The following is a 27,059-nucleotide window of genomic DNA, read 5'->3' on the forward strand; positions in this document are numbered from 1 at the left end:
TGCAAGTTTCTGTATACCTGTAAAAGAAATTCCTTAAATATTTAAATTTTGATGGTCAGGGCAGACTTGGTGGGCTAAAGGGCTTGTTTCCATGCAGTATTTCTCTGTGACTTGGATATCTGCCCCTTTACTCTAAATCTCTAAGCTTTAATCTTTGGTTAAGTCAGACTATTCTCCAATGTAGATTCATTTCTATAAATAGTCTGTCTCCGTTTTTGGGTAGAGATGAAAACTATTTTGGCACTTTTCAAAGAAGTTATGGAGTTCACTTCATGTTCTAACTGGCCTCAACCACTACAACAAAAACAGATTAATTAGTCTTCCTTCTAACCTTCTGGGGCTTTACTGCATACAAATCTGCTGCACATGTTTTGCTTAATGACGGGAACCACACTTCAAACTTAACTTATTGCGTGTAAAGTGCTTTGGTAGGTCCAGTGGATATAACAAGATGTTCTGTAAATGCAAGTTTTTAACTAAAACCTGCATAAGAATAATTGGCTAACCTTTAGTAAGAAATACAATACAGCACCTTATGCTTGGAAATTTATCTTTTTCTTTAATTTAAGAAAATGTCCATGAAATTTGGTATAATGTTCACATTATATACAATACAGAATATAATTCAAGCTTACATTCTGTTCTTTATTTCCAGTATAACTATCTTGAGAAAATCAACTGTATCAGATTCAAAAACAAATGAGAGTTAAATGGTTTGTTTCACTTGTCCTCCATGCTGTCATGCATTTGTCTACATGTGACTTCCATTGAGTTCTCTAATAGCTTCAGATCTTTTCAAGAATGTATGGTTATAAAAAAGTTTGTAACATGGCAGCATCCTAAAAATTACAATATCTTCTCAGAAAGGGCCAGAAAATAGTAAAAACTGAAGTGCTGTTTCCTGTATGATGTAACCTACCATTAGTTCAATATAATATTCTATGATCAAGAAATCTTGGAGCACCTTAAAATGGGTACTGCACTTCTAGACCTCTGCATACAATCCAGAAATAATAAATGATTGGGAATGATTAACGTTTATGAAAATAAGCACCAGTAAATGAAATTAAAAACAAGAAATGCTGCAGGAAATAAAACCCTTGAGTAAGTGTCAATAGCATGATTGTTCTTTATAATAATTTCGGCAACGTTCCCCTTAGTAGACTTATTTCTTCTTAATTGTTGACCATCTGGATTTGGGCTGGATGCACGTTCACTACCTTCAGTGTTTGGTACATTTAAGTGAGCATCAGCGTAGTGTGACAGATCCAGCTGACTATCATGGTAGCAACCATCGAAAGCCATGATTTGCGTCTGATTCAACCTAAAGGAATCTGAAAACTGAAAAATAATAATTCCTTTGTGATTCATGAAGAACTGAGACAACTATGAAAGCTTGATTATTTGAATGCATAATCCTTTTCTTAACTGTAAATCTGTTTACCACACTTATTATGTGTGTCTTCAGCTCTATAAATTTACTTCAATAAAACCAAATTATTTCAGTTTTATTTAAAATCAGCTTCTTTCCTCCTTTCCATATAATGGAGAAAAAAAATTCCACAAATGTTGTAAGTCCATTCGACAGAATTCTGGCCAGTGAAGTGATGAAATTTCTTGAGATGATCCTGGTTAGCTGGTGGAACTATGTTTCTGTATTTTGTTGATCAAATCTCAAAGGGAGTGTTTAAATGATGACAGATAATTATGGCTAACATTAATAAATTGATTAAGCATTAGGGTCTGGATTTTGTTGGTAAATGCCAGCATTTGCCCTAATGAATGCTAACAAATTCAAGGCTACCACCTGCTGAAATGCACCAGGTCTGGCTCTGGGAAACTTGGTGTCCAATCTTGCATTGGCTTAGATATGGTGCTGCATCTCTTAGCACCTTCATTTGTATGGTGATTTTAAGGCTGCAGGGAAGAAAGGTTACATGAGGTGAGTTACATTTTCTTTAATTATTTGTATTAGCTTTAAGGTTTTTAACTATTTGAATGTTTATGAGTTTTAAATTGATATGTTTATTTAATAATATTAGTTTATGAAGATCAGGGACAATCAGGAGCATTGAAAAACCATGGCAACTGTGACAATTGGCAAAGTTCAAGGTGTGGCTTTATTCTCTGTTAAACATTTTCAAGTGAGTTTCATGGATAGCACATGCTCTGCTATACTGCCAGAAGTTCAGGATTTCTTGCTGGCAACTGATGGGTTTCTGTTATCTGTTCTGTAATTTCTCCTTGTCCTTTTGAGTCGCTTACTGCTTTCACCTCAAAATTTTGAATTGCATCCTTCAGGATGAATATCACTGTATTGGCACTTGCAGTGTTGCAGACATTTTTACCTTGTACAATTCTGGTCTAATCCACCCAAATTAATCCATCCATAATGTGAAATGTGTTTGTTATTATTATACTGGTCTCCAGAAGCTTCTCTGGAATAAGTGCTTTGCCATTCAGATAATTGATTATATGTACCTGCAGCCTGGTCCATGGATGGACCTGAAAATCAATGTTCATTTCTTGAATAGGAACAGAAATTAATGGGGGTGAATTACCTTGGTCGTCATTTTAAGAAGGATAGCGCTGGAAATAGCATCATTTTTCCACTGAAGTCTGTGTGCATTTGACTGGTTAGTATTCTTTGTTACAACATGTGACTGCAGATCTTCTTTTGACCTTTATCTTCTTTTGTGATTTTCTGTCTTTCTGCAGTTGTTCTTTTTTTGCCCCATGTACCAGTGATTCTTCCATTTTTTGCCCAGTGTGTGTCTGTAGTTCACTCTCCCTGTTTCTATCTTTGTATCTTAAATTCTTTCTTTCTGTTTCACAATTGTTTTTTGTAGATAGTACACACTACAGCCCTGTCATGGAAGAGTGAATGTTTAGGGTGGCAGATGGCTGCCAGTCAAGACAGCTGTTCTTTCCTGGATAGTGTTGGGTTTCTTGTGTGTTGTTATAGTAAAACTCTGATAATCCGATATTTTGCTTTTTGTATTTCTGTTTCTTTATTGTTTGCCATTTCTGCTCTTCTTTGGGTCTGGTTCATCGTCATTGTTTAGATCAACTCTTGCACCCAACGATTATAAAGCAACAGCAAAGCATTTCTAAGTAATTTGAAGGGATAACTGTAGATGATGATGTTTCCAAGTCAGCTGTCTATGTCTTTCCTGATGATAGGGTTAAGGGATTTGGGACATGCTTTGGAGTAGATTTGACGAGTACCTGCTTTTTGTAGATAGTGAATACCACAGCCCTATCATGGAGGAGTGAATGTTGAGGCTTATGGTTGGCTGTCAGTCAAGTAAGCTGTTCTTTCCTGGATAGTACTGAGTTTCTTGTGTTGCTATGGTAAAACTCTGATAATCTGGCATGCTTGGAATCTTAGTGATGTCAGACAAGCAGATTGTCCAGACTATTGCATGTTATTCCTATTAATACCCCCAAACAAATTTTAATTCACTTCTTTTTGATGTCACATAGTAACATAATAAATTTCTCAGGTAGGTTTAAAGGTAGTGCTGGAAACAGGACCTAGTCATTTTAAAGAGAGAATGGGAACTGAGGACCCAGACTGTACCCAAGGTCAGGACTGAACTTTGGGTCACTGGCGCTGTGAGGTAGCAGCTCAATTAGCTGCTCCTCTGTGTCAAGCTGCATTCATTCAGGCAAGTGGAGAGTATTTTATCACACTCTTGACTTGTGGTTTGAGGGCGGTGTGAATCAAGAGATAAGCTACTCACCTTCCCAGCTTCTCTTTTGCCCTTTTAGCTATGCAATTTATGCAGCTGGTCCAGTTAAGTTTCAGGTTAATCATGGCCCTGGGAAGTTGATGGTGGGCAATTCAGTAATGGAGTTACAAAAGGTATTGAACATCGTAAAATCCTGAGCGAACATCCTCACTTCTGTCCTTATGAAGTTTATTGAAGCAGCTATTGTTGATTGGACCAAGGATAATGCATGAAGGAACTCCTGAACAGAGCTCTTGTTGCACTGATGTTTGACCTCCAAAAATCAAAATTTCTTTTTTAAATGAGTTGACTCCAACCAGTGGGTAGATTTGGGCAGACTTGAAATGCTGTCAACTCCAGACCTCATATCCTCTTCATTACCAGTATGCTTTAGATTAACTTTACTATCAGCTACTTCACAAGCAGATTGAATCACAAAATACAATATCATTCTCAAACTTCTTTACCCCTCCATCACTACTGTGTTCAGCCATGTCTCCCCAGTTCACAAAAAGCAAAGTCTCATTTGCCTCACAATACTGGACTCCCAAATCGTTTAACCTGACTCCAGAAATATACACTGCTTCTTCCTGTGTCCAGCACACTATCTGTGTTCATCTCAAAATCCTTTTATGGCCCCTTTCTTACTGATTTTCTTTCCTATTCTCCTGTGCTACTGGTTAATTTTAGTTGATTTAATTTTGCAGACTTATAAAGTTCTGCATTTGATGATTTTGATTGAAATATTCATAAACAGTAGTGTACTACTGACTGCAGCAAATACTGAGCCAGACAGATAAAATCAGTTGAAGAAGAAAAAACATAATGAATTTGCTTCATTTGCATTTTTTAAGATTATCCATGTGTAAGACAATTAATAATGATGTTTCCTATTTAAATAGAAATTAATAAACGAGGAGGATAAGATTGTTGGATTTTATAGAATTGATTTAAGATGTAATTATTATTGTAAAATGGATTGTGCAGAGCTCCATTAGCTTTTTGCAGTTTGTTCTAAATGTATTGCCACTGGGAAAATAATTCTGTCATATTTTGTCAAAATCACCACACATACTGGATGCACATACTGGAAATGGAAAATATATATGTACAATTTATGAAGTGAACTTCTAAAGAACTTTATCAATCTCTATTTTGCATACACTATTTTTAAAGTAAGATCAACCATCTTACCTTCTCTCTCTGTTTCATTTTCATCCTTTCTTCAACAGTGGTTATATAATTTACAGCTGCATATTCAATTATAGAAAGGAAAACAAAGAGAAAGCTGACCCATAGGTAGACATCCACAGCTTTAACATATGATACTCGAGGCATAGATGCATTCACTCCAGTTATAATTGTCGACATTGTCAGAATAATTGTAATTCCTTTCAGTAAAAAAGAAGACACAAAGATTATCGATGGTACAAAGCTGACAGTAATTAAAAGAACTTGGGCCTAAACTCTGGCTTGAATCAGGAGTAGGGAGTGTGTGGATAATCTACCCATTGCAGGAATCTCCAATTCTTTGGGGATTTTGTCCTTTTTCTTAATCAATTTATGACGGTGCCAGTTAAGACACTGCTACAGTCAAGAACTTATAAAGTATGTGGTCTTGAATCTTGTGTGACCAGCAAGAATATACATATAAAAATCTAAGCATATTTATGGGATGAGTATACAATGAGTATAGTATTTTAGAGAGCTCTTTCAAAAGATATGTACCAAACCAATTAAAATTGTAGACAGTTCAGGATAATGTATTAACATAAAAAATGAAATAATTCCATTTCAGTGCAAATGCATGGGATTTCCCCAATGCCACTTACACCTAGACTATTACCAGTTTCTGCGATGATGTTCTTGATTGGGAAGTTAAGTTTAAATTTTCTGCAGTGCCTACAGAATAGAGAGTGGAACATGTACACTGTTACTTCATTTTGATAACTTATTCTAAAAGTGTCTTACTTCTATTGCTGTTTTTCCATTATTTTTCAGTACAGGAGTTTTACAATTAGGAAAACCATTTCAGATGGTTGGTCTATGGCAGCGTATAGGGCAGTAGGAAATGTGAAAGCCTGAAAAATCACATGTCATTGAGTTTGACAGCACTTTTATTAAATATGGTGGTGACCTTAGCTAAAAGAAGAACACCAACTGCCTATCAGCTCCAGAAATCAGAATATCTAGTAACTCTGGACATGGAGCATCTAAATATTCAGGTGTAAATCTACACTAGCACATTTCTGGGAAAAATGTATTGAACTTGCTTAATTTGATCTATTGCTTGGGACAGAGCCAAGAAGTAATGTGTGGCTGAAAATTAGATGATGAAAACCTTTTTGTAACACTGGTGTAATTCAGTCATGGGTAAGATTTTTCATAAAAATACAGCTCAATCCCTTTTGTAACTTGATTATACCAAAAATTATAAGTAAATTTTGGGATGATAATTTCTTTAGATCTGGAGAGATATAATAAACTTTATAGATTAAGCCTGATGAAAGGTAGTAGAGGAAAATATTTTATTCTTTTAAAACAATATCCAGCAATCCACTTATAGAGGAAGGAGAGGTTCAGTACCTAGCAGCCTAGTGACATGTTGTATTAGAACACCTTCACACTCCTTTATAATGAAAATTCAGATTCACAGAGTTTTATGAAACTTCAGTTCAAATGTCCTGCTTGTCATTGAATATGAACCTGAAATTTATCCTTAATTTCAAGTACTCTCAAGCGATCCGTAACAGGAGGGTTTTAAAACTGAATTTTATTTCAGGGCCTTTCTGCTTATCCTACTATTTTGTCCAAATATATTTGCTAAATTAGAGCAATTTCATCCTTCTCTTATTCAGTAATGCATATTTTTCTGACTCTGCACTATCCCAGACCCAAACATTTAATTCTTAAGAACATTAAGAAATACAAGCCATGTTTTTACCCATTCATTCAACCCATCTATCCTCCTGAAGCCTCTCTGCAATTCCTCACCACCCACACTACCACCTACCTTTGTCTCATTGGTGAATTTGAATATATTACACATGAACTCCTCATGCAAATTATCAATATAGATGGTGAACAGCTAAGGCCCCAGCACCATTCGCTGGGGCATTTCACAGCATCCCAACCCCAGAACATACCTGTTTTTTCCTACTGTTTTCTATCCATTAACTCTCTCTCAAGCCATGTCAGTGTATGACCCAAATACCACGCACTCTAATTTCATTAAAAAATCTCTTACTGATGGCCTTCGTAAAGTCCAAGTACACCACACCAATTGGCTTACCTTGCCTATTGTGCCTACTACAACCTCAAAAAACTAATAGCTTTTTTAAATGTGGTTTCCCCTTCATGATTACATGCTGACTCTGCCCAATTTAACTATTACTTTCTAAGTGTTCTGTTATCACTTCCCTAATAATAAATTCCAATATTTTTCTTTCCTACTGGTGCCTTGCTAATTAGACAATAGTTCCCTGCTTTCTCTCTCTCTCCTTTAAATAGTGTGGTTACATTTGCTACTTTTTAATCCATGTGAACCATTCTAGAATTTTTGTGGAATTTTGCAAGATGACAGCCAGTGCATCTACCATCTCCACAGTCACCTCCTTCAGATCCTTGGGTCCTGGAAATCAATCATCCTTTCTCTAATGCTACTTTTTTCAACTGCTTCTCATTTATTCTCGATCTGTATTTTGCCACTATTTCCCAGAGGTTTAAGGTGTCATCTTCCTTGAAGGTAGATGCAAAATAATTATTTAACTTCTCTACCATTTTCATATCCCCCAATATAATTTCCCCTGTTTCAGTCTGTGACAAACCCATATTAACTTTTGTTCCTTTTTATATATCTATAGAAGCTCTTACAGTTTGCTTATATGTTTCTTACTAGACTACTTTCACACCCTACCTTCCTTTCCTTATCAACACCTTGATCCCTTTTTGCTGAATTCTGAATTTTTCCCAATTCTCAGGCTTACTGCTTTTTTTAAAAACATCATTATATGCCTTTTACTTTGATCTATGAACATCTTTAACTTATCTTGATATCCACAGCTGGAAACTTATGATTTTATTTTTGCTTTAAAATGGATACTTCTAAGCTTTGTATTAATTCTTTAAAATTATTGCTTGTTTACTGTCATACCTTAGTTTCAGATTGAACTAAATCACTTTCAATTTTTAAATAAAATTCTATCATTACAATCATTGCTCCCTAAAGGCCCCTTAACTACCAGTTCCCCAAACAAAAACCCTTTATGATTACACAATGCTAGATCTAAGCTCGCCTGGTTCCCCTATATATCTATCTACCAATCCTACTTTTTCATTTTCTGACCTTGCATCTTCTTTGAAAGGACTTTCAATTTTGCCTTTTTACCATTTTTCCTGTTCTCACTCTGATTGGAGGTGTACTCTGATGCTTGTTAATACTGTCCCTTCCTCCAAGATTCTGATTATCATACCATTTTGCTGCCTTGAACTATTGCTTTGCCCTTTCACTTTAATTTTCTGAATTTCCCATCTCAACAACTCCCCTATCACCCTTCCATTATTTTGATTTCAATTTGACACTGATCCCAGCTCAACAGAAGGGCTTCCTTTCTCCCCTAAACAATTGCCAGTGCCCTATGGATTGAAGCCCATTTCTCTCATAACAATCATTGAGGCATGCTTTCAATTTTCTGATCTCATTTATTCCCATACCTTTGCATCATTTCCAAGACCCTGTCCCTGTTTCAGGATCCCTATTCCAGCCTTGTCTCCAACTGATTTTCATATTTTCACTTTTGCAATTCAAGTCAGGAAACAGGCATAAGAAGTGAAGCGATTCTAATTACTTGAAATCAGTTTGACTGTAGGAATCAGCCTCAGTGCAATTTCTAATGAATGACAGCATCCAGAACAGAATTGGTTATAATTTAGAACCCACTGGCATTAAAATTTGAAACATGTTCGATATGATAAATGGAAAAATCACAGCCAAGACTGTGGGAAGTCTCCTTATGATTCTTTGAGGTAAATTCTTGCACATTTCATCTATTGTCCATTCTGACATTGGCTACATTGATATCCTTTACCTTGATAAGCATAAGAAGAAAAATAAATTACCCAATGAAACACGAGCTGGGACTGCTCTTCTGTCAATCCAGAAGGAAACCCAAGACAACATGACCATTAGCATGGTTGGAAAGTAGGTTTGTAAAAGAAAAAAGAAAATGTGCCTCCTTAGGATGAAATGAATAAACAATCTGTTGTACCAACCTGAGAAAAAAAAAGTTACAAAGAAATTATGGTAACATTTTCCTCGCACACATTCCTGTTTAATATTGAGCCAGAAATAATTTATCAAAGTAGGGTTAAAGGTTTGATTGTTAATGAGAAACTAATACTGTACAATTTCCAGCAACAATTTTATAAAAGATGGTATGCATTGTTTCAGTTTATGAAATAAATCAATAGATCTGAATAAATATGATAATTTTATTTGTTAATTTTGTTCGTTTAGAATTGCAGAATCATTCATTAATATTAAAATAAACTTAATGACTTTTCCTGTAATTGCTTACATATCTGCCAGTCAGTCATTTTTTATGTAGGTTTACAGAATATTTCTGGTCCTATTGTAATTGTAGTGAGAATGATGAGGTTCTACTAACTTTTTTTCATAATACAATTTTAACTTCTATCAATTAATTTTTAAAGCCACGTCAAAACAGGAAGGACAAACACATTCAAGAATATGTCAAGTGTTTTGTCTTATATCTATTGAGGGAAAAATCATGAAGAAAATTTTATGTGATCATGTTACCATTTATCAAAAGAATGCAGATGATGCAAAAGGCATGAATTAAGAAATATGATAATTATCACAATTCTTTGAGGTGGCAGATGAGGTAAATAATGAAGCCAGTCTTGCAGCAATAACATACTGGGTTTTTAGAAAGGAAACTATACCAGGTTTTAAAGAGATTAACTAAGTGGAGGAGAAAAATTTGTTACAAAGAGCTGTAACATTCAATAGACTGTTTTATAAATAAATTAATGATTGCTTTAGCCATAGAGAGGATATAAAGAGGATAAATTATTGTCTTGGGAGAAGTGACAGACAAAGTTCTTAAGTTCCTATTCATAAGTATCATGGTGAAAGGTTTTCATTATCTTATAAAATTTGCTTAAAACACAAATGAATGAGGCTAGTACAAGATATAACCTTGAATAACCAAGTATCCCAGCCAATATTTCAGCCAGCCAAGATGCCTTCAATTAAATTCTAGTAAGCTTGCGATCTCCTAATTAGCAATAATTAATCTTCCACAATAACCAGAAGACCAGAACACAAGAACTCTCTACCAATTACCCGAAACTTCCTACTAATTAATCTAAACCTTCGCCCTCTGGTTTTATATACCTCAGTCAAGCTATTAATTTAATTATGAAATTGGACTGAAGTGGTGGACAGTATACCTGCAAGCCCTTGGAATGATTCTGTCTTACAACCACAAGGCAGTTGCTTTTCTACTGATCACTTGAGCAGGATGTGCACTGAAGCTGATCGAGAACCAGGAGATATTATCTCTGGCTAAGGAGTCAATCATTTACAATTGAGATCAAGTGGAATTTCTTATCTCAGAGGCAATGAATCTTTAGGATTCTCTGCTCCGTAAGATCATGTGGCCTATACCTATTTGTTATGTTTTTAATAGTTTTCCAGTTTCTGGGTTTTTGCTTAAGATGCTAAACAGAAGATTTCTTGGATTTAAGTTTCTGCTGCATTATCAACTCTATGCTGAAGTCCACTGATTGCTCCATCTTGTGTTGAACTCCACTGCTGTACTGGCTTCCTGGGCCAAGCTGCACTGTTTCATTGAACTCCTGATGTTATATTATTCCACTGGGCTGGATTCTTGCAGTTCCATTCCCTTCATACTGCTGTCTCATTTGCTTCTTGAATCTTCATTCCCTTACAGGCCACTGAACTGGACTGCCAGCTTCATTGTTGCACTCTTTCATGTTCATTTCCCACATCATGGTGGTATTCTTACCTCTGTGACAGAGGATTCTGGGTTCAAGTCACAATCCAAACATATGGGTACAGAAGTTCAGGTTGGCATTCCAGAACAGAACTGAGATAAGTACTGCTGCCTCAGGAGGATGTAAAAGATACATGGCACTATTTTGAGAAAGAGCACTCTATCTGGTCATTTTTATGTTACTGTTTCATGAGCTTTTCACATTGCCAATTGATTACCTATTCAACAACAGTGTCCGTGCACAAAAGAAATCTTTTCATCAACTGTAAAACATTTTGGGATAACATGAATGGTGCTATATAAAGGATAAGTCCTCAAAAGTTGAGCTAGGTTTATTTCTCAGATAACTTGGAGCTTAAGAATCTTTATTGATTCTGCCATAGATTTCCCCTTCTGGCGGCTATTTGTATGTGCATTTGGTTTACCTATCTAGCAGCCTTCTCCCTTTTGTTTCAGAATTTTATTTCCTATTCTTACTTCTTCATCTTGTTCATTGTTTCTTTCATTTTACATTTACATTGGAATTCCCCTATTCTTCCTTTTTTTCATGATTACACCTCAGCCTATAAATTTTCTCACATTGCTGTCCACAGTTCAATTCTCTCTTGAATGAATGCATGGTCCTTCCTCGCATTTTACTCCTAAATCTGCTTCTGACCAATGATAGCATCTCTTCTGTTTCATCCTCTGTTCTAGGTGACCATTATGCTTATTCATTCAGCATTCTGTACTAATGCCCAGGCCTGTATTTTTTCCTGTGCTTCCACTATCACCTATAACTATTGGTAAATAATTAATCAGTTTCCTACTATGTACAGCCCTCCTGAATGTTTTGTTTATCACAAATTATCACCTTTTCAAAATTGAATCTTTATGTCATTCTGTGAACAACGACCTGGTTTATGAGCAGCCATTTTTTTTCTACTTTAGCTAGTTAAACATTCAATAACCTCCACTTTAGAAACTGCTGTTGAAGTCTCATAACAATTATTGTTAGGTACCATTAGGATCTAGTGAATGTTAGGTGAACTCCCCAAAGTATTACAGCTTTGTACCTTTCTCTCCATCAGAAATTGGGAATGATAGGAGAGCATTGAAACAGAGTGATGGAGAACAATACACAGAGATGAATGACTGGAGTGCAAAGTTCAAAAGCAAGAGTATGAAACAGATGGGGTTACTATTCTGATGACTGGAGATGTTAGGATGGACTTGATGCAGATTCTGAAGGAATAATAAATTTGTAATAATGACAGAAGCTCACCAGTACTGCTATAAAAAGCAAGTCCACTTGAAGCACGAAATTCTTCTATGAAGAACTGAGCGAGTAAAATCTGCTCATCTGTTTTAAGTGGTTCATTTTCATTCTTCCAGTGAAGCAGTAGATCTTTTTCATTGTAGGCATCTGCAGGAAAATAAACAGATATGATCAAACCACAATTAGACTGGGGATCACAAATGCAATAATTTTGCCTCTTCTTTCAATGCACTGGGACAATAGTCACAGCAACAACATATGGAAGGAAAGTACTAGTTGGATTACCATTTGCACGTGATTAGCAAAGTCTGATCTAATATAAAGGGCGTTCATTAGATCTTCATAAAAAGATTCAGGATTGATATTGTATTTTTTCATATATGACTAGATATTGCCTTTGAAACTCAAACAATCAGTGAACCTGACAAGAACTGACCATTCCAGAATGTGTTTACTGTTCTTGTTTTTAAAACCACTTTCATAAATCATCATAGCCAATACAAACATAATTAGGCAAAGAGAACATTTTGCTTAACATAAAAAATACTCTGCTTTGTAACAGATTTTTGTTAAAGCCAGAAATATTCCTTTGTGCAAGTGTTGTTCGAAGGGAAACCAAAATAAAAATATTTTGTTACAGATAATAATTACTGATGTATTTGAGAATGCCAGACCCAAGTAAATTAACGTGCTCTCCTTTGGCTGACAAATTTTATATCTGGAATATTTTGGACAGTGGGATTCATGGCAGTTTTTGTGCTATCCCAATGTTACTGAAAAATTTGAAGCATCCCTACCATCTTCCCAGTTGAGATCAGTTAACTCAGTACAAGTAAGGCATTACTTCCTCATGCCTATTATTCACTAGTCATGTGAGAGTTATTCAAGTCCTAGTGTCCTGGTTTTCTAAGATTAATTATAATTTCAGTTGTCAGCTGGTGCATGGTCTTTGTATAATAATATCCTGGTCTGTGGAGTGGCAGAATTTGGGGTCACCCGTGCAAGTGCCTGCCCTAACTTTCTCAAATAACTTGATTTTTCAGGGTAAGGCACCAAATAGAGGCCTTGGAGGACAAAAGGAGAAATCAATGTAAACTCGTTTCACTCTCAAACTTGGATACTTAGATCATAGAGCTGTATATGGAAACATGTACCTCTTATCCTCACAAAATGCTGGAGGAACTCAGCAGGACTCTGAAGAGTCCTGATGAAGGGTCTCAACCCAAAACGATAACAATTTATTTCCCTCCATAGATGCTACCTGACCTGCTGAGTTCTTCCAGCATTTTGTGTGGGTTGCTCCAGATTCCAGCATCTGCAGAATCTCCTGTGTCTGAGTGTGCACCTGCTTATCCTGGCGGACCAGGAGTAATGAACGGGTCAAGTTACTTAAAAGGAGAGAAAATTTGCAGCTGACTTAATGATACAACAGTGATGCTGAGATTTTTTTTACATTTTATCATCATACAATGAAAGTTCATGAAGATGTTTACTGAGTTCTTGCTTCCTAATTAGTCTTTGTTTTCTGTTATCTCTTCAATGCAAGTAAATGCACACCCAGAGAAACAACCAAAAGAACCATGCATTTTATCCAATGTCACATGCATTTTGATATGATTTATATCATATTGATTCCCTTTAAAAGAACTAATACACATTTCAAAACAATTAATGAAGTTGGTATCCTTTGACTTTTCCAGTATTTGACTGAGACATACTTTAATTGAATTCAATCTTCACTTGTCTGTGAGTAAAAGTAATAAAGGCAGTGATGGAAAGAAAGCAGATTTCTGACTGTGGTGGTTGCATACAACAAGAAACAAAACCAATATTTCAGGAGCGATTTAAATGTGTTGAAGGAAATAGCAAAGCTGGTAAAGGTTAGCTAAATAACAGATACTTACAACTTTCCAGTTCAAGTGAGCAGTTCTGAGTATCAAGAGGAAAGTTGCTAAAATCCATTGAACACATAGCAGTGACAGTTGTCCTACAGAAAATATTCATGATAATAAATAATGCTTTAATTTCATAAACATCAAAACAATTTGAAAAGCAGACTTACAGATTCTTGAGTTATGTTTGCTAAATTTGGTAATAAAGTTTAAGTTTAATCAACCCTAAAATATCTATCCAGTTTTGCCTTTTACTGTTAGTGTAGCCAATTGGTTAAGTGTTATTTATGGTATTTAATGCTCATCACTGATTGTCCCTGAGAACATGGTGGTGTGTGATCTCTTGAACTGCTGCATTCTGTGTATTGAAATTACAATGCTGTTAAATCTGGACTTCCTGGAGTTTAGTCCAGCATCAATTAATAATTAGCAATATTGAATGATGTTTGACTTGAAAGAGAAGTTTCAGGGAATGATGTTCTTAAGCACCTTCGTACTAATCATTTTGAATGGCAGAGTTTGGGCATTTGAGAGTTGATGTCAATGAAGCCTTGTCAAATTGCTGCAATGCATCTAGTTCATCTTGTAGATAGTGCACACTGCAGCCATGCTGTATGATGGATAAATAAGATCATGGCTGATCTAGTCTTGGTTTCAGCTCCACTCTCCTGTCTGTTCTCCAAAATCCCCAACTCCCCTATAGGTTAAAAATCCATCTCTCTCAACCTTAAATAAACTAAATGCCCCAGCCTCCAGAGTTCTCTGCAGTAGAGATTTCCAGTGATTCATTACCATCAAAAAGAAGAAATTCCTCATCTCCAACTTAAATGGGTGACACCTTAGTCTGAAGAAGTGGTACCAGCCTCTGGATTTCTCCACAAACAGAACCTTCCTCTCAGTATTTACCCTGCAAAGTCCTCTCATATATATTTCAACAAGAGCACTATTTTCAATATCAGTAACCCAGTTTCAATAAGTCCTGGATGGTATCAAGCTTCAAGTGCTGTTGTAATTTAATTTGTCCATGCAAAAGGAGAGCATTCCATTACACGATAGTGTAGCAGTTAGTGTAACGCTTTAACAGTGCCAGCGACCCTGGTTCAATTCCGGCCACTGTCTGTAAGGAGTTTGTACGTTCTCCCTGTGTTTGCATGGGTTTCCTCCGTGAGCTCCGGTTTCCTCCCACATTCTAAGGACGTACAGGTTAGGAAGTTGTGGGCACGCTATGTTGGTGCCAGAAGCGTGGCAACATTTGCGGACTGCCCCCAGAACACTACACAAAAAGATGCATTTCACTCTGTGTTTCGATATACAGTATATGTGACTAATAAAGATATCTTATAACTTTGGATTTGTGCCTTGGAGAGAGTCGAAATATTTTGAGGAGTGAGGAGATGAGTCAATTGCTGTAAAGTATCAAAACTTTAACCTGGTCTTGAAACCACAGTATGTATACAACCAGTTCATTAAGTTTCTGGTTTCATTGGCTCCCAAGACCCCAGATATTTATGAGGAGGACTACAAGCATCGGGTATACCTTTAGATTTTCCAGAGCCAGTGCAGTGTTCAGTGCCACAATGTCAGCCCAGTTTCAATCTTTCCTTTTGTAGCTATTTTTAAACAATGGAGTGGCCATTTCAGAGAGCGAATGCCATGAGCCGGGTGTCACAGGCCAGACCCAGAAAAGCCAGTAGATTTCCTTTCCTTACAATTATTATTGAAACAGAAACGCATTTTTCAATAGTTTTGTGATGATTGTTAATGATACAAGATCTTTATTCTAAATGTATTTGACTAATTGGATTTAAATTCCCCGGTTGTGGTGGGATCTGAACTTGTATCGGCAGACCATTAACTCGAGCCCCTGAATCACTAGTGCAGTACCTTAATCACTATATTGTCAAACCCCAGGTCAAAGCAATTATTTGTCACTTAAAATAGAATTAACCAAAATAATTTAAAATTATGCATTTTTTTTGTATCGTTGAAATGTTTCTATATATTTTATTTTGCTTCTTGTATTGAATCAGCTTGTTTAGAATAGTAGCATTTTAATATTTTCTCAGAAGAGAAGCTTTACTATATTCAGTGAGGTGTGACAATAGATATTCATGGCAAATAATACATGCTAACTGATCATCTCCTTAACAAATACCAAGCTGAATTGCTACTCAGGTCAAGAAGCAGGAAAGTTTTCTAATGATTCCAAATGCCACTACACAAAAGATCCTAATATACCCAAAAGATGGCGCATGGGTTCCTGTTTTAGATTGGTGCTATGCTTGGCAGGCTGCATAAGAGAGGTGACAAAAATAGCAGAAAACCATAAAATAGCACCCTTCTACTCCTCTAACAAATGTTTTACCTCAGGATGTTATTCAGTACCTTTGGATCACTGGAGAATCCACCTTTCAGCATTAAAAGATGCAGTGTCCACATGTCTCCATTGTGCTATTGTGGACCATTGGTTCATTTTCCATCTCCACCAAAATTTCTCCTGTGGAGTATTGCCAGACTTTATAAGCTGTTCCCAGCTCTTAAAGGCAACCCCTTATCAAGCGTACTGCAGATCAAGTTCTGTGGGAAAGCTCTCCTTTTTGCTGGAAACCAGTCAAATATAGAGGTGAAGCTTTGATCACAAAATTTGATACAGCATCTGAGTTATGTACCTGCACTTTGAGCCAAGGGAATTCCACATTTTTTCTCTGAATCAAAAATTGGACCTTTAGCACTTTGCTAAAGATGCAAGTAGTCCGATTTCTTAATTTTAGCTTAGTCTGCAATTAGTTCAAGGACTGATTTGAAGCAATATAATGAAAGAACAGGTGAAAGTGTTTTATATAATTATTATTTTTTTGCTGTAATTTGAAAGACTGTTGAAGTAACAGGAATTGAGCAATGCTTTAAAATGGTAGTATAATTTGCACTGTGGGTATGTTATCTGGGATAAAATAGTACGGGACTAATGTAATAGAAGATAGGTTTTCTGTTCTCTTGACATCAAAGAATAAACCACTTGGAAGGCATTTATGGAAGGAAAACTTGCTAAATCTGAATATGTCAAATCCATCCTCAAAAATACAAGCAAATTTTATATTAACAATACTTTACCTTAGACTGTAGAGTATGTGGCCATCTGGATACACCCTTAGCATGATATTCTCCATAGTGGTGTCATGTATGAAAGATCTCTTAGAATGAACAAAAAATACATCTGGAACCCAAATTTTCTTGACTAATCTTCCATCAAATGTCATACTTTTGTTGTTGGAACTTGGAAAAGCAAGTCTGCCATCTTTCCAGTAATGTCTTAGGTACAAGGTCATCGTAAAGTCCTAAGGACAAGAACCAAATACAGCCATGTGCATAAAGACTGTAAGAAATGAAGATTATTAATGCTGGTGCATGAGCCATCTAATGGGGATGGGGGGACAGTAAGCAAGAAAACATGATTATCAATATCTTTTTTAAAAATCACTGTCCCCTTATACCAACTAGTCCAAATCAAATAATAATTATAAAAGTGAAGTACATTGTGCTGTACCATACAGTTACTGTATGTACTGCTGTTTTATTGCAAATAGCTGAACCTCAGGCTTACCATATCAACTTCAGAAATGCTGTCAATGCTTTCAATCTGGACATCTATACCAACTCTTACTGCTGGTCCTTAAAAAAAAAACAAATAAGGGCAAATAAGTTGAATTTTAAGTTTTTTAAAATGTTTTAGTTTCGCATGTTCCAAAAGCAGCTGTTGTCCTACAGTGTGTGCCTTGTTTATTTTTAATAATGTGAACAAATAGGTGTTGCCTGATAGGGTGCTGGAGGCAAACTCATTGGGGGCTTTTAAGAGGAGCTTGGATGAGCACATGAATGAGAGGAAGATGGAGGGATATGGGCATTCTGTAGGTAGGAGGGATTAGCTATGTCGGCACAGCATTGTGGGCCAAAGGGCCTGTTCTGTGCTGTACCGCTCTATGTTCTAAATAGCAAAAAACATGCAGATGTATGAAATCTGAAATAAAAACATAAAGTACTAAAAACATTAAATAGGTCAGATAACATCAGTATAGAGAGGAATAATTTGATGAACTTTTCAATTATGGTCAAAACTAGAAATTGGCACTAATTTTGGCATTAGTGTAGCAGAAAATGAGATGAAGAATGAGATACAAATACGGCAGGCAGAAACTATGTTCCAAAGAGCGTAGGGAAAGGTACACATTACTCGGAACCATAGGGTTGCCAGAACGATAGTTTTTATTTGGAAGAAATGTGTGGAATCAAAGGGGATGTTGTTCAAGGGAAGGACAAGTTCAGCCAGATGAAACAGGATGATGCTGGATGGGATCTAGTTGTCCAAGGCAGTATTGAACAGCCTACAGGCCATCTTAACAGAATAGATTTGTTGAGGATCTCAATATCCAATTCTGAAACTATCTTGGCTGCCTTCTCATAACCACTCAGTTCTTCATCTCTGAGAGGGGTCTGTCTGTGAGGAATTTCACATGATTCTCCAAAGCATTTGTCTTTATTATGGCTATCCCCTGTACTGTTAGGTTACTGGATTCTTCTTCAACATGTCCAGGAATCTGTAGGCCAAGAGCCCAAGAAGAGAAACCTATTTTCTCCCTTGAAGAACTTTCTCCTATTTGATTTGAGGATATCATACCTCTTGTAAACTGAAGCTTGTGATTTCTGTAGCCAATATACCAGCATTCAGGAGAGAAAAGCCCTCTGGGGTTCTGTCTTCAGCAGGTCGTGAAAATGTCACAGTTCTAGGCAAGTTCATGAAACCTTACTTAATTACAGTTCTAATATCAGGCCAACACCACTCTGATGTAGGGCCTTGACCCAAAATGACAACCATTCTTTGCCTTTGCAGATGCTGTGTGAGCAGCAGTTTATTTATTGCTCCAAATTCCAGCATCTGCTGTCTCTTGTATCCTCACACCTCTGCACTATTCAGCAATCCTTGCACGTTGCAGTGATCTAGAAGCTCCCTTTAATTAATAGGTGTAAAGGTTTGTGTTTGATGAGACAAGAACAATGTTTGAACCTTGCCATACACTCAGATAGTCATGCTTCTTGAGTTGCCACCTCAACAACTTCCTCATTTCTAATTATTTGTGCTTCCTTCGTTAATACTTCTTTACCTTTATTCTTTAAATACCCTGGTATGAATATCTCTGAGCAGGTGCCTCTGATAGATTGATGATATACAGACCCATCATGTTGTATGATATTGGACAACACTGATACCTTCTATTTTATTTCTTGGACACACAAAAATGAGAGAAATATACATTGTGATAGTTCAACAGCAAAAAGCATTACATACAGATGACATTGCATGAACATGACACTCCATGTTGCTGATCTACAAAGTTTCTTACCCTAATGGTTAATTGGCAACTTATAGTGGGACCAATACTTAAAAAGAGAATACTAGTCATGTGGTCATACAACTCTTTCCAGCATTCCTTCATGTTCATCCTCAAAAGACTCTACTTTGACTATCCATAGACCTTCATCCTCATGGTAATGGCCCATGGATGGGAAAATTCCTTGAAACTTTCTTCTTCGACTGAACCTTTGTGTGCCAGTCACATTGTGCCCTGAGGTTGCATAGGAGTGAATGCACTGATGCCAGCCAAAATGTTCAGCACTACAAATGCCATTTTACATTTGTTTGTGATGGAGATAGCCTTTTCATATTAAACTTTGCACTTTGCCTATCTGTTCGGAAACCTATGAAGATGGAAATTCTGCATATTTTGTCAAGTGCTCATGCAAATGTTTTTGAGGCAAAGCATATAGAATGGTAATCATCCTTTACTATTCTTGCCTCATTAGGAGTCCTACCAAAACTCCAATTTTCTTCATGTATAGCTTCCAAGATTGGTGTAAATCAAATCATATTCAAATCTTTGCAACATAAATTCCCCTACACAACCAATTTTGTCCATTCTGAGCTCTTGGAACTCGTGCATTGAGTACATTAAAAAAAGTTTGAAAAGCTGACCTCTGAAACACCTGCCTTGCTCCAGTGTCATTTTGATCATTTATTACAGATTTCAGGCCTCTATGGTGTGTTTAAAAACTCAGCCCGTAGAAATTGAAATTGAACCAGCATTATGTTAACTGAGAATGGGATTGCAAGTTTCAGTGATGGGGGGAAGAAGAAAAGCAGCAGCGAGATATTTGCATTAATTATTTACTTTTTCATTCAACGGCTTAAAAACAGAAAATGCTGAAAATATTCAACAGGTCAGGCTGCATCAGTGGGAAGAGAAACAAAATTCATTGAAATGAAGGGTCTTTGACCTGAAGTGTTAATTTTGTTTCTCTTCACATACATACAGCCTGACCTGCTGAGTATTTACAACATTTTCTGTTTTTAATATACCGTAGATATATCTGCTGTTCGTCATGCACACACTCTTAGGCCAAGCCTCTATGTGCCTAAATTGTCCGAGAGCTCCTGCATAGTTCTCCCCCCGGTGGTTGCTGTATGATTGGTGGGAAGTTGCTGACTTAGAATGGAGGAGGTTGCAGGTGGGTGTGAAGGACAACCCCAAGCATCTCAGGGTTCAGAAGATGCCACTTCACTTGACCAACAGGCAACGCCAAGGCCACTGATGAAGAATGATGGGTGAAAGGATAAATGCTTTCATCATATGAGAAGTTGCAGGTCTGTGATCATCAAGAAGACAATCCAAAGAATCTTCCTTCATAGGATCCAGGTCCTTGGAACTAGGTTCCTGGCATCAAACATCCTCTGCAGCCTCCTTGACATATGCCTCGACAGTTCTTTGGCCCATTAGGATGTAGACATCTTTCCTGTCATCCATTTTGTCCACCATTGCCTCTGAGGAATGCAGAACTCACTCCTTTCCAATGTTGGCCATAATTTTTTCCAAATGAGTTGCAATCTGTGGAATGACTTTCAGTACTATTTTCAGGCAAGAAATATTGCTCTTAGACCTTGATTCATATGTTGCCGGCCAACTCTAACTGGTGCTAACCACTCCAGATATTGAAGACCGCCTATCAGCCTAAAGTAATAGTTGCATTAGCACTGGCCAATTATTCCAAATTCTTTGAGCTACTTCCACAAGCTGAATCAGGAGCAACCAATCCCACACTTCAACTGTTTTATAGGACAATATAATTTCTTCATGTGCAAAAGAAAAAATAAATATTTGTCAGAATTGAACCCAAAATAATTTTACAAAATTGTTGAAATTAATAAAACCAAATAATTTATAAGGCATCTATTTTGTTTTTATTATTTGAGTATACTTGCTTTAATTAATACCACAGTTGTTTAGTTTGTACTATTTTGCTATTTATATCAGAACTAAAATGCATTTGCATTTAGTATCAGAGATTATGAATTGGATTACATATCATTATAACATTGGAAAGCTTCTCATGTCTATTATTTAAAAATCTATTCTGTTCTAGAAATGAAAGAAAACATTTATATAGTGCCTTTTGAAGTGTAGACACTGTTACAAAATAGGAAACAACGGTCTACTGCACACATGTTCTCACATAAAGTAATGTGATAATGACCGGTTCTCCTTAAAGTTCCATGGAGATAAATATTGGCCAGGAAACCAGTGACAACTCCATTGTTCATTATTTATACAGTCACATGGAATCATTTATATCCACCCAAAATAACAAACAGGATCACTGTTGAATATTTCATCTGAAAGACAGCATTTCCAACAGTGTTGTACTTCCTTAGTAATGCACTGCAGTGAAGGCCTGGATTTATGTGTTCCCATTGTTAGAATGGGATTCGAATTTAAAACTACCTGACTCAAATGGCTCTAAGCACCAAAAAGGTTTTCCTTGTTTAAATCACCCTTCAAATGCCTTGACATGTTGTGTTAGTTGTATTTTAATGATAAGCAATTGCTCCCAAATCCAGTTATTTTTACTTCATATCTGGGAAGTTCACAATGCAATATTGCCATTTAAATTGGCCACTCCTTGTATTCTGTGAGCCATAGAAAAGACAAATTAGGTGTCAAATTAGGTGTTATGCTTTCAAAACCCAGGTAAAATAAATAATAGGATAGAACCACAGTCACACAGTCATAAACTACTGAATAGAACAGGAAAATATTTTACAAAACCTACCTCCAAATCCAGGTCTCATTGCAAAATCATGGTCATCTATTCGAAGGAGTTGTTCAGATTTTGTTAAGTGAATTTTGGTTGAATCTGATCTTTTGCTTTCCGGTCGACTAAAGGCAAGTAAGGCAAGTTTTTAACAATGTTAAGAATAAAGCATAAAACTAACTCTATTCAAAAGCACTGGATATCGGTTATTATATAAGATAAACGAAATGAGTTTCAGAATCATTAGAAAGCACTAACTTTTCTAATAAACCCTGCAAATAGAAAGCCAAAATTGTAGGGTGTGCAAGTGATGTCAACAACTGACACTGACAGGATAGGGTGGAACAAGTAAAATGAAGCCTTTAATCTACTGATATACCTTACACAAACACATGCACCTTTATCCAGGAGTTTTAGATAGTGCCAATGAAGAAGTGACACTGAATAAACTACAGAGCAAGGAATCCAGAGGAATAAGACAAGAGTATACCACCTCCAGTGTATAAAGAAAGCTGCCCATGGCTTCACTCATGGAACCCTGCTTTAATTAATGCTTGTCTGAAATTAAGGATAATCAAGGAACATTTGGAATGAAACTCAAGGAATGAAACTCAAGGAACATTTGGAATGAAACAATTGGAAAGAAAATCAAGCTAGTGTAAATAGGGGTACCAATTCATTGTCACCTTTCTTGTGTACTTGCTGTAGATCAGTTTCCACTCTCCCAGTTATTTGATAACTGATCAAATAACTTGACATGACAATTGACAGCTGTAACTGGATCCCACAAACTTCATTCACTATAATAGCATTGAAGACTTCCCTCACTGCAGACATCTGCTTCCCTAAAATATGTGAAAACTCTGCAGCCTAAACCAATAAATAATCAGTTACCAGGACCAATATGAGGGCTGCTATTTCTTGGGGATTCCAGGATGTGACAGCAGCTAAGAAACCAGGTATGCTGCTAGTCAGATGTGACTGATTCAGGACCTGGTAGAATGGAGATGGAAAGAGTGATTTGTGTAAAGCTGTTGTTTCTTATAGCAAGTAGCACATTACCAAGCATGCTGACTTTCCCTTCAGCCTATCATGCCCGTACAGAAGGCAAAACCAGGTCATTCATGCAAAAAGTTCACACTAATAGGTCTCTGAGGAGCAAATTGTCATTATGAAAGTATTACTTAAGCTTCATAGAACTTAATACAATTGAAGCATTCATATGATGTTAGCATTTGATACTGGATAAGAAAGGTTTAGAGTGATATGGACCAATTGCAGGCTAATGGGACTAGCTCAGTGAGGTACCTTGGTTGGCTTTGACGAGTTGGGCCGAAGGGCCTGTTTCTGTGCTTTATAACTCTATGACTCTTTGACCTGTGTGAAAAAGGCAAACGACTGTGGTCTCTTTAACCTGGAAAACTAATAAACATCAAAGAGTTTAAACCAGGAAGTGTATATCAGAATAGTTACTTCTGCGAAATAGAGGGAAAGAATGATGGGATTAAAAGGGGTTAAGAGACAAAAAGTAGAAGAATGTATATATGTTTTATCTTTGTAAATATCCATTTATAGTCAAAACCTGAAGGAATGAAGATTGTAATGAAGTAATTAAGACTTATATCATTAAAGCTTCCCTTAAGACCCCCTTGGGCAAGACCCAAGTTTAGTGGATATCTATTACACAATTACTGTAACTTTATGCCATTCAGTACTTTGCAATGCCCATGCTTCTCATTGACCCAAGGGTGATTTGGCATTTCTGGAGGGTCAAGCCACTCTGGCAACAATTTCTACATTTGACTGCGGTCATTCAGTTGCTGGAAGCTACCAACCACATTGTATTAATAATAGCAAGACTGTTGGTCTTTCCATTATTTCTAGTCCATGGAGTTGGTTGTCATGAAGGAAATGGTGCACATATTTCTTCCATCTTTATTCTGGAAGATTTACCTTAGAGTTGTCTCATGAAAGAATGATGGAATATGTAGACATAGTGGCAAGTTGAAGGTCAATGAGATGAAGAATATAAAGCACAGCAGTTCAAAGTACACTTCAGCTGGGGTACTCTTACCTCTGTGAACAGGATGGAAACTAGACAGGCAACATTCAGAGTTAATAATGGACATGCATGGTTCAGAGTTAGGTAGCAGTGATGCACTGAAGATCCATCATTTGAGATATTTATTCAGGATGATGAAGACAGTTACAATAGAGAAAACAATCTCATCTGAAACCTATCCTCACTCAGCATTCTAAGTCAATAAAATTGCTGCAGAAGCTTCCAGCTGAGCAATTTACGTAGGGCAGTCTTCATAGAGCTGGAATATGCAGACCCGCTGTAACAAAAGTACCCAAAATCAACCCATGCTACAAAAAAATGGCAAAACTGATCAGGTGATTGCCACTGAACAACAATGTAAGGAAAAAGCCAAGATGGGAAATGCAAATACTTAAACCTTTTTTGCCCCTCAGAAGGCAGCTTACCTTTCCTGCTTGACCTCCTGAGCTGTGGGCAGCTGGTGCTGTTTCCTGGTGTGACCGGCACTTCCAATCTCCATCGCCACTGGCAGCAGAGTGAGAAATATAAGCTCCCAAAAGATAAGCATAGCTTTTACTGCACGGGTTTCCTACACACAGAGACAACCAAAGTAACTCAAGGCGTCATGTCAATGTAAACAGACTACCCAAGAGATCCATCAGAAGAGTATCAGCCTGTCTGAAGATGGGGCACATTTCACCTTCTCAGTTTCTATTCGCCGATTCTGGAATCCGCTTTTAGTCCGGCAGGGAAAATTCTTCTTAAAACGCAAAATAAATTAAATAACCTTACAGAATTAACCCACTCTGATGGCTGGCTGGAATTGCCCTTTCTTATGATTCGGGCTTACTATTTTTGTTTGAAGATAGTCATTTTTTAAATCCGACTCCAGGGCTGGACCCAAAGATGAATGCACGCAAAATGCATTTCAGAAAATGAGGGGAAAGGAATGACCTTAATTCGTTTTAATCCTCTTTACCGCCATCCAAATACGATGCCAAAAAGAGTCCAATAACAGTGAAATCTGATGAAACTGGAAAGGAATCTCTAGAAAAGCTCACTGGGCTCCTCCCACTCGTTTGGAAAAATTCGGACACGAAAAAACTTGTAAAAGTGATTAGAACCACCAAATGAACCCATCCCATTTAGAAAAAAATCGTCAGTCGTACTTCATTAAGAAGACTTATTTTTAAAATATTTAATGGGCAAGTGTATTTTATGTATCCTATTAAATATTCTTGTGATGTTGTCATAAAATAATACAAATAACGTTGCAATATAAATTGTGTTGTTATAAATCGCAAATAGCATAACGTCAGCATTGGTTTATACAGTTATTGCTACATTTACCAGCACTAATCCCCGGGGCTAAAACTGGAATTAGGCAATTGCTCCAAATAATCGCGGATCCAGAAAACCTTGAAATCTTCAGAATTGGGAAAATCTATTTACTTTTGATGATTGGAAGGCAGTTAACTGGTGGCCTGGCGTGATTATATAAAGGTGAAAATTCCACCAGGCGACGGGGATTTGGGACAAACTGATTTAATTCTGCAGATCTTCCCAACCCTTTGGAAAGGAGAATTAATAATAAACAGCTTTTCACGAAGCGGTTTGGCGAGGGGAAAAGATCGCTGACCCCAGATTAAGTGCTCACAAAAGGCGGAATTCTGCACTAGTATTGACAATTAGGGGCAGACCCTTCTGTCCCCAAAATCGGCCGCAGGAGTGCTCGGTGGGTTTAAACTTGTCAAAAACAGGGAGGTTCTAAACAAACTGCTCCGAAAGAAGCAACGAGTCAGAGAGAAGCAAGTGGGGGTTTGCCTTACTAAAAGAGCGAGAGGATAGCTGTAAGACGAATAAACAAGGTAAAAGACTACAACAGAAACGGAAACATGCGAGAGATGCATTGAATAAAACAAAGTATAAACGCTGTATAGAAATGGATTTTTAATGCTCGACTGTAAAGGGAAACAAAAACAAGAAATGAATAGGAATATGTAATCGGAGAAAGGAATACTTGCGTTTTATATGCTACCTTTCATACTCAGGTGCCCCAAAGCACTTTGCAATTAATTAGTTTTGAAGTACTGTACAGTCTTTGTTGTAAAGTAGTAAACTTAACAGTGACGCAGCATTTGTTGCCTCACAGCGCCAGTGACCCGGGTTCGACCCTGACATCAGGTGCTGTCTGCCTTGAAGTTGCATGTTCTCCCTGTGACTGCGTGCGTTTCGCCAGGTTCTCTGGTTTCCTCCTACATCCCAAAGATGTACCAGTGGGTTAAATGGCCATTGTAATTTACATCTAGCGTAAGTAAACGACTAAAGAATCATAGGGGATTTAAAGGGCACGTTTGAGAGAGAATGAAATTTTGGGTTGCAGGTGAATAAGAGAGGGAATGGGACTGATGGGATTGCTCTGCTGGAAGCCCTGATGGGCCGAATAGCCTCCTTTTGTGTTGTAATAAGTGATCTGTTTTGTGATCTGGTTCCAAGGAGATCTAAAAACATTCAAGTGAGTTTTAGATATGATTTGATAAAGTAAAAGCAAACGTAGGTCTGTAAGGAAGCAGTAGGCAAATGGGAGTAAATAGTTCAGCCAAATAGCCAGAATAGACATCTGAAGCAAGATGCCTCCCAAAATGTTGTATGATTTTATATGATAGAAACATATGATTTTATATTTTAACAAGAATGTGAAATATTAGAAATTCTCAGCAAGTCAAGCACTAATTATGGAAAGAGGAACAGCTTAACATTACAGATCAGATATTTCCAGCATTTTCTATTTTTATTGCAGATTTCCAGCAAAGGCAGTATTTGTCTTTCATGTTAATGGTCAAATGCCTGATAATGATGGACATAAACGCAGTTTCTAACCAAGGATAGTTTGTTATTAACAATGCATCTTTTCTATTTCAAATAATTTAAAATTAATAAATTGCAAGCTGTAGA

The 27,059-nt window shown here is 36.9% G+C and overlaps 1 protein-coding gene across 1 annotated transcript; it reads right to left on the reverse strand.

Moving 5' to 3' along the window:
* Nucleotides 1-1,038: 1,038 nt before the first annotated feature.
* LOC127569509 (gamma-aminobutyric acid receptor subunit rho-3-like) lies at nt 1,039-22,168 on the reverse strand. The gene is made up of 8 exons (XM_052014226.1): nt 22,082-22,168; nt 17,526-17,593; nt 17,036-17,259; nt 13,937-14,019; nt 12,039-12,179; nt 8,853-9,005; nt 4,929-5,125; nt 1,039-1,341 (listed from the first exon to the last, which is right to left on the reverse strand). Exons 1-8 carry the CDS (start codon nt 22,098-22,100, stop codon nt 1,039-1,041), a joined length of 1,188 nt encoding a protein of 395 aa, XP_051870186.1. The 5' UTR covers nt 22,101-22,168.
* Nucleotides 22,169-27,059: the final 4,891 nt, after the last annotated feature.

Source organism: Pristis pectinata, chromosome 4 (assembly GCF_009764475.1).
Source record: "Pristis pectinata isolate sPriPec2 chromosome 4, sPriPec2.1.pri, whole genome shotgun sequence".
Taxonomy (NCBI): Eukaryota; Metazoa; Chordata; class Chondrichthyes; order Rhinopristiformes; family Pristidae; genus Pristis; species Pristis pectinata.

Bases quoted from the DNA above. Each gene is read 5' to 3' on its own strand.
- LOC127569509 (XM_052014226.1), bottom strand. The intron at 12,180-13,936 runs GTAAGTATCTGT...ATTTTCCTGCAG, and splicing joins CTCACTTGAACTGGAAAGTT to ATGCCTACAATGAAAAAGAT. The intron at 5,126-8,852 runs GTAATTTATTTT...TTTTACTGAAAG, and splicing joins CCCAGCTCGTGTTTCATTGG to GAATTACAATTATTCTGACA.